The following is a 14237-nucleotide window of genomic DNA, read 5'->3' on the forward strand; positions in this document are numbered from 1 at the left end:
TATACAAAATTGACTCACATGACTTGATTTACAACTGAACTAAATCCTACCATAATCTTTAGTAGCAACCTGCGGACAATATACACGGAGTGTGGCTTGTAAGTTGTAACCTGACATCCTTGTAATCTCCTTCTATTCCGTACTCCCAGATGCTCCAATCCATCGCCCTAACAACACCTGTCACATTAAACAAAAATGTGTCAATCACATTCTTTGGATTTTCTGAATATCTTTTTCATTGTTCAGGAATTTTTATTTCCACCTCATTAAATATACGATAAAGTCAAATTTATGCTTCTTGATATTAAGAAGAAAATGTGACAGGACATAATAATTATTGTTTGAATAATTTATAGTAGAAAATAAGTATCTTTAATTTCGTATTTTTAGATTAGAAGAACAAGTATTAGATAAAATGATGTGATGATAAAGGATATATAGCCAGACAACGGTGTCTTTCGGCTAGTCAATTTAAAGCTGATATAAAATTTGAGTTCCCAAAAATATAGGTGACTTAAATTTCGTTAATTGATTACTTAAGGCGCTAATTATCGGATAAAACTCTAAAAATAACACATAAACGTTCCACACACTCCAACGAAAATTTTGTCAAATAAGATGCAACAGCAAAAACAGGAACACCACTACACTATCACGTTATCACCACTCTCATATCGCAATCTCCTTCTTTTTAATCCAAATTGTGTTTATATATATATAATAAATGATTTATCTAATAAAGGACTGTGTTGGATCAATTACCATATATACGGCAAGCAGAATTAATGTTCCCGTGATATCTGGTACTAAAAAAACTCTTTCTTTTCCAACGAAGGCTCGATCCAAGTCACGGTGGGCTCCACAATCCCTGGGCCCCACCACGACTTCTCTTCCTTACTTGGCTTCGAGTTTCCGAAACAGCTACCCGCTCTCCGTCTTCTCCTCTACGATGGCGTCGAACCGTAACGGCGTCCAAAGGGGAAGCGCCAAGTTCGATCGCCCGCTCAAGCCCCGCCCCCGCCCCTCTTCCCCCTCTCCGGGATCCGCCCTTCGCCGCCCCAACGCCGCCGCCAGAAACGGCGACGCCGGTGAGTCCCCTCCAAAACCTAGACAGACACAAATAGAGTGTGTAGTGTGTTTTGTAGAGAGAGTGTAATGAAGCTCTAACTAGTAAGTATCTACGATTAGGACGCCATAATGAAGCTCGCTAGCTCCTTCGCTATTTCTGGAAGATTCATCTCTCTCATGATTATGACCTCTAATTATGAGAGTTTGTCACTTCTGAGAGCGACTGCTTCAGACACGGCTCGTTTTGTTCGTATTTTTATAAACACTCATTGTTTGTTGCTTCTGTGTATTTATGTTCTGGTGTTTTATATCTGTTTTTTCTTTCTTTGAAATTTAAACTGTTAGATGTTTAGATGAATTGGGAGGCTTGCTTGTGATGTAGGACCAAACGTTTAGATGCATTGCTCTCTCTGGACATTGGTTAGTTAATTATCTACCTCGAGTGTATTTTAGATCTGCAGTTTTTGATATGTTGTGTCATTAGAGCTTGGGGTGAAGATGTGAGTGCAGGGTTTGTATTGTTCGTGCAAATGTCTACTAGCTTTTGATGGTGTTAATTTGTGAGGTTTTTGTAGTGCCTGTGGGAAAGGGGTTATAAGAGGTTTAAAGGGGTAGTATGAAATATTTGTTCTTTTAGGTTTTGATTCTATTATCTATAACAGTATAACCTGTTTGTTTGGTTTGACTTTTGAGTTGTCTAAGTCATTAGAATGAAAGCATGGGTTTGTATGTTAAAATGTCAATGACATTGGAAATTCTAATATCCCGACCAAGATGACATAGGTCATATTTTCATTTCATGAAAGGCTAGACTCCAAGTAGCATCTCAGATGTAGATTACATAATCAAACGCAAAGTATCTACTTAATCTCGTGATTATGCTCAGCTTGTCAGGAACTTGCTGTTGTAGTGTAGAGGAGAATCCACTCCTAAAAGCCTGATTGATATTGGGTGCCAGGCTGACAGCCTCTACTTCACAGGGTTTTCCTGTTCCATATGTAGATGATATGGAACTGATCGAAGCTCCTGTGTTGATCTTGGAAAGAGCACTCCATTCATGCTTGGGAGTGGACCAACTTGGTTTTGGTACCACTTGGTGTAGAAGAGAAACTGATATGGAAGAAGAGCAGAACAGGGAGCATTATGCAGCAACAGAATTAAAAGATGCAGAAGTAGCAGCAAAGACAGAGCAAGTAAAAGGACCAAACAAGGAAGAACGTAGAAGGACAAAAAGGGAATTAAACAAGCCTCAGTACCTGAAGGATTACACAATGAATTAAGGATGTGCTGGCAGTCTTCTAGAATCAGAATCATGGTGCCATGAGATATTGTTCCCTTAATAGCATTTTTGTTAGATTTTCCTCCAAGGCACAAGTTGCCAAAATCTGTTAGAGAATTTCATCCAGAAATGTATGAGAATATCTATAAATAGGATAAGATGTAATTCAAATGACAGACAATAATACAATTTCCTTTTCTTCCTTTACGTTGCTCTGGAGGTTCTAGGCCTCAAATCCTAGAGTTAATTGCTTGTGCTTACATCAGAAACCACCCTTAAAAATCCAGGGGCAAATAAAATAACGCTGGGTAGAGCCTTTACTTTAAACAGAGGTTCCTCATCTAACAACTAAACTATTTGGGGCTCATGCATGCTCCTGTATCATTTGCCATCTATTGCAATCTGGTAAATGAATATTGGGTTGGAGAAGTTTTTTGGTATTACAACAGTGAAAAGGCTACAAAACAGCTAATCGAATGAGGAACTTATACGGTTTAAGCGCCACTAATAATTCTAGAAATTCTAGATATATCAGGGTTCAGAAGTTTATTTTCCTTGCAACATTGTTATATTTTTTATATTTTGAATGAAAGCCAATGCTTGAAAACAGTGTGGCTATTAAAATCTTCTTCTCTCTTTATACTGTGGTATGTGGTATGGTGGTATTGCTACACTTGTTATATTATCATTTTTGTGTACAGTACCTGGAAGAGTTCGAGTGGCTGTAAGATTGAGACCACAGAATGCTGAAGAAATGATAGCGGATGCTGATTTTGCTGACTGTGTTGAATTACAACCAGAGGTACATTAATTTTATTTGATTAGCAACTGTTTGTAGATTTTAAGTTTTGCTTTGATTTATAGATATGCTTCTTGGATTGTTTCATGCATAAGCCTTGTTTAATGTTTAGCCTTTTGTGTTTTTACTATCTTTCAGCTTAAAAGACTGAAACTTCGTAGAAACAATTGGGATTCAGACACATATGAGTTTGATGAGGTGCTTACTGAATTTGCATCACAGAAACGTGTCTATGAAGTTGTGGCTAAGCCAGTTGTGGAGGTCTGTTGTAATGGTGCATATCCTAATTGTTCGTGAACATCCTTTACTGAGATATCTCTATCTAATTCTGCTTTATATTAGTGTTCTTTATGATTTGATAACCTCTTTCCTTGGTTTAATAGTTAATGCATTCTATCCATAAAGATATTGTCATATTTCTTGAATGCTCTATAGCTTAATACATGCTTGATGTCTGGTTTGTAGAGTGTTCTTGATGGTTATAATGGGACTGTGATGGCTTATGGTCAAACTGGAACTGGGAAAACTTTTACACTTGGACGACTTGGGGAAGTAGATGCCTCTGACCGTGGTATCATGGTTCGTTCCATGGAGGATATTTTTGCTGACTTATCACCAGATACCGATTCTGTCACTGTCTCTTATCTGCAGGTTGTATACTCACATGTGCATTACTGTTTTTTTGCATCATATTGAGTTTTATCTTCTAGTATCCATTGAGGTTGTGTCCTATTTTGTTTGATCATGAAAGTGCTCTTTGTTTTGTATTATAACTATTCTTGGCTATTTTACTCATATTTTGTCTACAAAAAATATGTAGCTTTACATGGAGACTCTCCAGGACTTGCTGAATCCAGCAAATGATAATATTCCTATAGTGGAAGACCCAAGAAGTGGTGATGTATCTATGCCCGGGGCAACTCTTGTAGAAATCACAGACCAACATAGTTTTTTGGAGTTGTTAAGAATAGGTGAAGCTAATCGAGTCGCTGCTAACACAAAATTGAATACTGAATCTTCTCGCAGTCATGCTATTCTAACGGTGAAGGAATATTCTTTGTTTTGATTACCTTTTCTTTTGAACCAGTTAGTCACTGTTTTCTGTGTCTTAAAAATAATTTCCAATTTTGTTAAATTTATGGTTTCTTACACAGGTTCATATTAAGAGGTCTGTCTTGGAAAATGAAGATATTGTGTCTAGTCAAAATGGTGATGCCTCTCATTTGACTAAACCTTCAAAACCACTTGTTCGGAAGAGCAAGTTGGTTGTGGTAGACTTAGCAGGTTCAGAACGTGTCCATAAATCAGGTGCGTACTGAACTTAAAACTTGTGTATGTGTAGAAATGTGGATCTCATAAATCAATAAATCAATGGTTCTTGTCTGAGAGTGGCTTCTCCATGAAGCATTTGTTGTGTGTGCATGCATGCAGTATACAGGAAAATGGGAGGAAAAATCATTAAATGAGCAGGAAGGAAAAACTATGAATGATTAGGAAAATTGCTCCAAAAACGGTGCAGATAAGTGAGAATAAAATGGACAGGAAGAATAATTCAAGTTAGAAGGAAAAATGTAAATTGGCAGGAAAAAAATGTGGAAAAATGTAAATAGGCAGCAAAAAAATCTGGAAAAATGATGAAAATGGGTGAAAAAAATTCAATCACATGGACCAGCAAAACTGGCTAGAAAAATCATTGAAATAAGAAGGAAAAATGGATGCAAAAATCATACAAAAGGATTGGAAAAATGGGCAAGAAAATGGTTTGTTTGATGAATCCTCAATTATAATATATAATATATAGATAATAATAAAATAACTACAATAAAGCATGTTATATAAATCTTAGTAAAATATTTTTTGTTATGATAGTTTTTTTTTAAATTTTTTTTGTAGATTTTAAAATAATATGATATTATAATTACGATATTATATATGTATGTATATGATCTGATGTTAGCAAATATATTTTATTTATATTGATATAATAATAATAATAATTTTGAAAAGGAAAAGTTGCTTTTGCTAGCACCCTTGAGATATATCAGAAAAGTGTCATCTTATTTTAATTTGATTTGATTTCAAGATTTTTGTGGAGGAAAAGGTGAAAACAGCCCTTGTTTAACTTTTTATTTTGTTTCTTGTTTTCAAGATTTTGTGAAGGACTGTTTTCACTATTTCCATCACAAATTCTTGAAAATAGGAAAAAATGCAAACAATGTGGTATTTTTTGTATTATTAGTTAAAAGCATATTAATTGAATTTATTTTTTGGAAAACAACCAATTACCCTTTAATGGTCTGTTTACTTAGAGAAAATGTTTGTTGATTTTTGTTTTCACTTTTAATTACAAAAGTGTCACCTCGTTTTTTTTCTTCAAATATTTGTCTAGATAATAGTGGAAATACTTTTATTTTTATTTTTATTGTTTTTACTGTTTAACTTTTGAAAATAAGAAACAAAATGAAAATAAGATGGCATTTTTTTTAATTAAAAATGAAACAGACATCAAAATAAATAACATTTTCTCATACCAAACAAGTTCCAATATTCCCTGTTTCTTGTGGCCTTTGAAATTGTTATGTTCACTCTGTGATAGTCCTTGCCTTAACTTCAATGACTTGGTAGCTTCTGTTATTAAGTTGGTATGTGCTGAAACTTTACATTTCCCCCGTTTTTCCGCTCCAGGAAGTGAAGGGCACATGCTAGAGGAAGCTAAATCTATCAATCTTTCACTTAGTTCATTGGGAAAATGTATTAATGCTCTAGCTGAGAACAATGCTCATGTTCCATTTCGTGATTCGAAGCTTACCAGGATGCTTCGAGATTCTTTTGGAGGTAAGATGCCTTAATCTTTTTCAGATATGAGATATCTTGGTATCATATCCTTCTGTTCTTCAACTTGATGTGATCAAATATTTAGTGAGATATCATTTATGGTTTACAAAACTTGTTTCTTAAATCCTTGATTGACATATTTGCAGTATCTTTGTCTTAGAATTTTGTATCAGATGTCAATATTCTTCTTGGACCTGATTCCTATTTGCAGGCACAGCTAGGACTTCATTGATTGTGACTGTTGGCCCATCTCCACGTCACCGAGGAGAGACTTCTAGTACTATATTGTTTGGCCAAAGGGTCAGGTTCCTATCTGAGATCCTGTACTTTCATATATAGTTTCTATTTATACAACATGAACTAAAATATCATTATTAAATTTAGATTCCATAAGACCTGTTTCATTGTGCTTGTGCATATTTTATATTTTTAAGTATTTTGATGTCAGTCTTGGAACATATTTTGAAAAGCCATTGTTAGAGATCTCTAGCATCAAAGGTTTTTAAATGAATTTAATTTTACGCCCATTGATTCACCTCTGCCTCCTTGTGACATTCATTAATCTACTTTTTCTGGTATCTTAATTTGCTAATTTCGTCAAGTTAATTTCCCCCCTAACAAAAAAAAAATCCCCCCCTAACAACTTCAAGTATCTTATTGTAGTTTAGCGATCATCACATATTTTGATTGACTTGTTACTGACATCATCATTGTTATTATAATTTATAAGCAAATAATTTATTAAGAGAGAAAGGAGATTCAAATTCAAGAGGATAAGATTTCCTCAAAAAACTAATCCAAGAGCAAAAGACATAACTAAAAACAGAAAGCGTGTACCACTGGACACCAATCTCTGAAGATCTTTCAAAGAAGTGCACTACTCTACACTAAAAGATCTCCAAAGGTAACAACAGCTCATACAAAAGATTTAACCTTTGAGGGAGCTATTATTTCCTAAAGAAGGAATCATTACTTGGAGATGAAGTGAGAAACTGGATGATGGGATGTGCATCGGAAACACCTGAAATGTCAATTGACCAAATCCTCTGGTCTAAATTTTAATAGATATGGACAGAATTTAGCAAGGTGCAAAGAGATTGTAATTCAGAGAATTCCATTTTCAAATTTCTGAAGAACTTAAAATTCCTAGACACAGAAATAGTAGATTCAGAAGAGGAATAAAATTGGATTATAGGAAACTGCTAATTGGAGAGATGATAGAGTCTAGGAACATGTCAGAAAAAAGGAAAATCTCCCACCTGAGTGTCTTCCCAAAACTTAATATGTGAACCATCTCCAAAACCCAAGGGAGAGGACCTAAAAGAAGCATAACCTGGGGAAATGAGTTTCCTAGGGCTATCAAGTGATGCTTTTACTGTTAATTTGGCATATCAGCCATCAAAATGTAAACTATTTTAAATTTATTTCTGATAAATTTTATTTTATCATCATCATTATTTAAAATGAAAAGACTTAGGTGATAATTGATATGGTTTGCTGTTTTAGTGACAGATGAATTAATGCATATTTTTGTTTCATCAGGCTATGAAAGTTGAGAATATGCTGAAAATAAAGGAGGAATTTGATTATAAAAGCTTGTCTCGAAAGCTTGAGATACAATTAGATAAGCTTATTGCAGAAAACGAAAGACAACATAAAGCTTTTGAGGATGAAGTTGAAAAAGTAAATTTGGAGGCACAATGTCGTATTGCTGAGGTTGAGAGGAACTTTGCAGATGCGTTAGAGGTTTGTTGTATTAGCTATATGAAAGATCTTGACAACAAATTATTTTTCTTTTTTAAGCCAGAGTCTTGTAGTTTTGAAATGTTTTGTATTGTTATGCATAATGATGTATGCTAATAGACTAGGGTTTAAATTATTGCTAAAGTATGTGATGCAGGATCATTATACTTTAACTCTTTCTAATTGATTTTGGGCAGTGTTCCAGCCTCAGTGCTGTAAACAAAACCTAAACATAGTCCAGTAATTCTGGTGTATGCCTTAGTTAAGCAGGTTTCTTGTCTTGTTGAGGAAGTATGGACTCTGTTAAGTGTTATTTTCTTAAAAAATGTCCTAGATTGTGTGTTTGAGGATAAAAGTGATCTATCTAAATTAAGAGGGTTTCTGTGTGGCTGGAATACTTATATGAAGTTTTAGTCATCTGTATGTCAGATTTTCTGGACTAAGTATTTTAGGATGAGTGTAATGTGCAACTTGTCTCCTATCCCTTTTTTTAACCTTTTCATGGTGGTGTAAAGTTTGGAATAATGCCCTTTCAGCTATTAAATCCAAGGAATGAGCTATGTTATCTTTGTTTAATTTTCATTATTATGCTATCAAACGTTCTTTTTATGCCTTTTTAGTTTTTAGGCTGTCTCTGTTTCTTTGTTCTGTATTCTGGTGCAAAGACTAGATATGGTGCAAAACCTTTATGTCCTATTCTTTTGAAAACTTAAGTTACTGAAGATGCTATTTTTTTAGGTTTTTTTGGGTAACATCTCTAATCTTTGCTCAATGTCTTACATGGAATTGTATGATTGTACCCTGTAGAAAGAGAGACTGAAATGCCAGATGGAGTACATGGAATTGGTAAAGGAGTTGGAGCAGAAGTTGGTGTTGAATCAAGAACGAAACGACTGCAATAGTTTTGTGGCTGATAATGGAGAGGTATATTCCTTTTGAAACAATATTAACAGTAACACTGCAAATCTTGGAGGTGGATTCTTTTTCCACTGTTTGTAAAAATGAATGGTGACAGTTTTTTTAAGACATCAACATGTGTTACTGTTTCCTTAATCCTTATTCAGCATTTTTGGTGAATTTTGGTTGTTGGGTGTGTCCTAGGTTCCTGGACCAATTCTTTGATTATTTGCTTTCATAGTTTTGGTAGAAGTAATGACCTACCTTTTTGGCTATGTGCAATGAGAATGGGAAGAATGATTTCTTGTGTATTCCTGAATGGTTTGCACACTTATTTATATACATAATAAAGGCTGTCAATCCCTAAAGTTTAGGAATCACAATCAAGCTATTTAAGGAAACTAAATAAATTAGGGAAACAAGGAAACAGAGAAAACAGGAGAGTAAATATGAAACCGTTCATGTGTCTCTGCTTATCAAATTGGGATTGTTTTTTCATGACAAATGCTTATAGCAAGCAATCTCCTATTTTAATATTTTCTATGTAGTTGTTCCCTGTGGTAAATTCAATATTATAGTTTACCCATAAATTGTCACCAGTTCCAATGTTAAAAACTTAACAATTGGCTGGTTGAATTATTATAGCTATTAGTCACTGCTTAGAGGTTTTCTTTTTACATTTTTTGGGTTTTTAATTATTTAGTTGTTTATGCCTTTTTGGCTCAGGGGCCTGCATCATCTTCTACAGATGAAGTTGCTGAGGTCAAAATGCTGCTTGAAACTGAAAGAAATCGGAGGAAGGCAGCTGAAGAAGAGGTAGGACATCTAAAAAGTCAGCTGGGGAAACATATGCCATCAGAGGTGAGATTTCAGTTAAATTGCTAACTTTTCTGTTTCATCATTTTCCGAGGATGGATTTCTGGTATATTAGAAACTTTTTGTGTATAGGCAGGAGGTGATGTGGAGATTATAAAGCTTCGCAACATCCTGGAGGACGAGGCTAATCAGAAAAAAAGACTTGAAGAAGAAATCATAATACTAAGGAGTCAATTATTGCAATTGAACTTTGAAGCTGACCAGGTATTTGTTTTATTTTGACTGAGATTTTGAGAATTCAGCTTGAGTAATACATTTTAGCTTGGGTTTTAATTCCATACATTGAGTCATTGAGTTTTCAGTGATTTAATGGAAAGTGGCCATAAAATGCACAACACTGTTCAATATATCTATCATTTGTAGAAAATTCTTGAAACAAACACAAGCAGAGCACCAAATATAGGTCATAAACATAATCCTATTCTGAACAAATAGTTGTTGTAAAATCAAGGTTCTTTGGTCTCTCTAGAGCCTCTAGCTGCTTGTTACATTATGTTCTTTATAGCATAGCTTTGAATCTATGGTACAGTATGATTTAATGCTATATCTATAGATGAGAAGGTGTTTGGAAAATGGAAGCTCTGGGAGCACATTTTCTGCCTTGGATTCCTCCACGACTCAAGTTAGGCATTCCCAATTTAAGGATGTTGCAAATGGCCAAAAGTCATCTGTTGCTACACTCTTTGAGCAAGGTATAAGTGTTGAGTTATAATTGAAACATTACGTCATCTATGTTTATGACTCACATTATTTTTAACAGTTGGATTGCAAAAGATTTTGTCATTGCTGGAGTCAGATGATGCCAATGTACGAATTCATGCCGTGAAAGTGGTGGCCAACCTAGCAGCTGAAGGTAAAAGCTAGCCTCATCTTAAGGCTCTGCTATTTGGTCATCTACTTTCTATTAATTGTTTCCTGACAATTGGCTAACAAACTTTAAGATTGTGGAAACAGGACAGCTTGTTGTATATCGTGCTGTGTAATTTATTTTTTTAATCATGGTAGATATTGACCATTGACTATTTTGAATTGGTTGTGATTCATCAGGAAAACTCTATTTTTTTCTGAATTTTTTTTCCTTTGCTGTGTTAATTTTCCATAAAATTTGTCTGAGTGAATGTTGAAATGAACGTGCAGTCTCCTTTTTTCACTGCCCTCCAGACTATTCACTCTTTTTTCATTTTCTGAGCATTCACATTGAAGCCTGACAGAAATCGAGACTGTGGTCTTTTATTATATCCTTATAAATCTTTTCTTATGTGTATGATTTGTTTAGTAATTTGTCTCAATCTAATACACAGAGGCTAATCAAAAGAGAATTGTTGAAGCTGGTGGTCTTACTTCCTTGTTGATGCTTCTTCGAAGATATGAGGATGAAACTGTTCGCAGAGTAGCTGCTGGGGCAATTGCCAATCTTGCTATGAATGGTGATGTTGATAGTAGTGTTAAATATGTGTGTGTGTGTTTTAGATTACTGGATCTTGCTTCATACTTTGGTACTAGCTGCATTTATTTGTGGCTGAGCATTTAGCTAATGTTAGTATTGATATTTTCTTCCTTTCTTTTGTGGCAAATCAGAAGCAAATCAAGAACTTATTATGGCTGAAGGAGGAATTACTCTGTTATCAATGACTGCATCTGATGCTGAAGATCCGCAAACCCTTCGAATGGTTGCTGGAGCAATTGCTAACCTATGTGGAAATGGTACATTTTGTTGTTTTGTAGCAAGTCATTTACTTATGTTGATATATGTTAAAAAATATAATTTTAGCTACCAAATAGATACAATTGAGATAGTTACATCAAGTTGGTGATGCACTCATAATGATTGGCCACTATGAGTTTCTTGGGAAATCATGGAAAGCTGAATCTGTCATGTAACTTATTTTGGAGATAACAATAGCATTGTTTCTACTTTCTTTATGAAATGTGTTAGCTGATTTCATCATATTATATAAAACCTTTTCTTTTGCGTCATGTCAATGGGAATTTTTCATTCAGTGTTTCTGTTACATTGTAGCATATTTAAAGATGGTGCTTTCGTAGATATTGCATTTGAAATCAATGCTCTCTTCATATTTCCAATTTTCCACCAATATATGTTATTTTGATGATCATTCATAATTTTGTCTTCATGTTCTACAGATAGAATACTGATGACTCTGAGATCTCAGGGAGGCATTAAGGCTTTACTGGGAATTGTAAGATGTGGACATCCTGATGTTCTTTCCCAAGTTGCTCGAGGAATTGCTAACTTTGCAAAATGCGAGTCTCGGGCTTCTAATCAAGGTCTACTTTCCTCATAACTATTTGATTCTCAACGTTGAAAACATTAAGCACCAAATTAGATAGAAAATGGACAAATTGTTACTCGGGAATGCACAAAAAAATGTCAGTCCTGCATTGATTAACTTAAAGTGTATTTCATGTTTCTAAGCAAGCCATTACGATCAATTTGCTCACTCCACTTTACTTTCACAAAGCCACTGAAAATATTTCTAGCATCAAAGAGAAATTAACAAAATTAAGAGGTAGTTTGGACCCCTTACAATTATATTTTGCACTCTCAGGGATAAAAAGTGGCAGATCCTTTTTGATAGAAGATGGCGCACTTCCGTGGATAGTACAAAATGCTAATAATGAAGCTGCACCAATCAGGCGTCACATTGAGCTTGCACTCTGCCACTTGGCACAACATGGTAACCAGACTTCTCATCATGTTTCACTTTTTCTAAATACATTCTTGTAAACTTTAACATCCAACGTGACATAAATATTACAGAAGTGAATTCAAAGGACTTGATTGGTGGAGGTGCTCTTTGGGAGCTTGTCCGGATTTCACAAGATTGTTCACGGGAGGACATACGAAATCTTGCTCGTCGGACTCTCAGTTCTGTCTCAACATTCAAATCTGAATTGCGGCGATTGCGTATAGATTATTGATTGTAAATGTACCTGGAACTACCCAATTATTTTTGTTCCACAGCTTGTGAGACTAGTTCTTGAGAATTATTCCCAGTAGCTTGTGGGGGCAGTTGTTTAATGCTTGCTTACCCTGCCATTTTTGTGATAAGAGAAGCTTGGGTTTAGGATGTAATTGTTATATCTAGCCATCACTGACAAGAATGAATGTATGTATAATTGATAGAGGGGGAAAATTGATGGAGAGAAAAATGAGTTTTTTGGGCAGGGGAGAGGTGAGAATATGTTGTTAAACATTGGTTGGTCAAATTTTGACAACCACAATTTACGTAGAACTGCTCAATATTGTATTTATAATTGATTATTGATTTGTGTAAGTAATGAAAATCAAACAGATATGCCTAATGCCTAATGCCTAATGCCTTTGCCTTTTTTTTTACCCATGATTTTTAGTCGGCCACGATGGCATCGGAAGGAATTTGATGAACTTTTATTCATGGACTCTATATAGAGAATAGAGTTGATGTATAACACGAAATTCAAATACTAGCATCCTAATCTTAAAATCAAACTACGACATACTAAATCTAAAATGATAAGAATTCTTATCTTTATTTAAACAATATCCTAAAATTTAAAACATAACATTCTTAAAAATTAATTTATTCAAATTCAAATTGCAGATCTTTAAATATGTATATTCAAACAACTTTGAGGAGTGACCTTTGAAAAGGATGAATTAATTGCACATCCCTCTCTAGATGTCAACTACAAATTGAATTAAAACTCTAGCAATTGATAAATTTCGGATTTCTAATCCTGGAGTCACTCAATTTGTTAAGTACTTGTTTGTCTGTTTACTGACACACCATTGTGGACAGAGACAGAGAGAGCACGATCTTTTGTTCTTTCAAAAAATAACACACAGAAATCACTTGTATTCTTCATCAATAACAGTACCATTATTAGTTCATATAGCATAGAATATGATTCCATTATTATGTTTCAAGCATTACACTGGCCTTAAAATTTCTTACTGTTTTGGACTTACTGTTCTTTCAAATAATTAACTATTTTGCTTGCTTGATGGAGAGACTTTTTTAGTAAAGTCTTGGTGTTTTTAATCTTATAAGTGATGCGTAATTCTAAATCTAATTTTGTGCTTCTAATCTATAGTATTTTGATCACTTTTATGTTATGCATGCATATTATATGATTGTCTGTTTGATAAACGCATTTCCTTTTGAAATTTTGAAACAAAAAATTTGCTTTTTATTTTGTTAATTTATTTTTTCAACAATATCAGCCTGTTAGTCCATGTTGGAAAAGCTAGATTATGTTTCATTCAAGGTTTAGTTTATGATGTATGGACTTACATCAAATGATGAAGCTTAGATGTCGTAGTTAGTGGTGGTCAAAATCCTAAAATATGTCTATCATCTTATTGTTAAAATAGGACGGCATTTGATGTAAAGGGCATACCCCTTTACACCCATCTTTTAATAATTTTTGCTTTATCTTAAAAAAACAATTAAACAAAAGCATTGTTTTTATCAACCAGATATCTTTTCGCACACCAACAATATACAATTGTATTCGTCTTAATCTTTAGGATATGTTTAGTTTAGAGAGAAAGGAGAAAAATATAAGAAAAATTTTATAGATCCCTTGTGAGATCCACACCTTTTTCATTCTATTTTAATTCAAAAATAATAATAATTCAATTTCAATCCTCTAAACCAGTGAAATCCCAATTCTCTTGAATTATAAACAAGTCCTCGTTAACTGTAACTTTAACAAAATGATCTCGCGCATTGA

General features: G+C 34.2%; 1 protein-coding gene across 1 annotated transcript; it reads left to right on the forward strand.

Annotated features, from left to right (window-relative positions):
- Positions 1-768: 768 nt before the first annotated feature.
- Positions 769-12831, forward strand: LOC114425276 (kinesin-like protein KIN-UB). Its single transcript, XM_028392134.1, has 19 exons — positions 769-1088; positions 3049-3149; positions 3285-3407; positions 3612-3797; positions 3967-4188; positions 4301-4454; positions 5832-5981; positions 6193-6281; positions 7524-7727; positions 8532-8648; positions 9348-9482; positions 9570-9701; positions 10051-10189; positions 10258-10350; positions 10799-10924; positions 11076-11201; positions 11643-11786; positions 12068-12196; positions 12280-12831. The coding sequence occupies exons 1-19, from the start codon at positions 950-952 to the stop codon at positions 12438-12440; spliced, it is 2670 nt and encodes an 889-aa protein (XP_028247935.1). The 5' UTR covers positions 769-949; the 3' UTR covers positions 12441-12831.
- Positions 12832-14237: the final 1406 nt, after the last annotated feature.

This window comes from Glycine soja, chromosome 9 (assembly GCF_004193775.1).
Source record: "Glycine soja cultivar W05 chromosome 9, ASM419377v2, whole genome shotgun sequence".
Lineage (NCBI taxonomy): Eukaryota > Viridiplantae > Streptophyta > Magnoliopsida > Fabales > Fabaceae > Glycine > Glycine soja.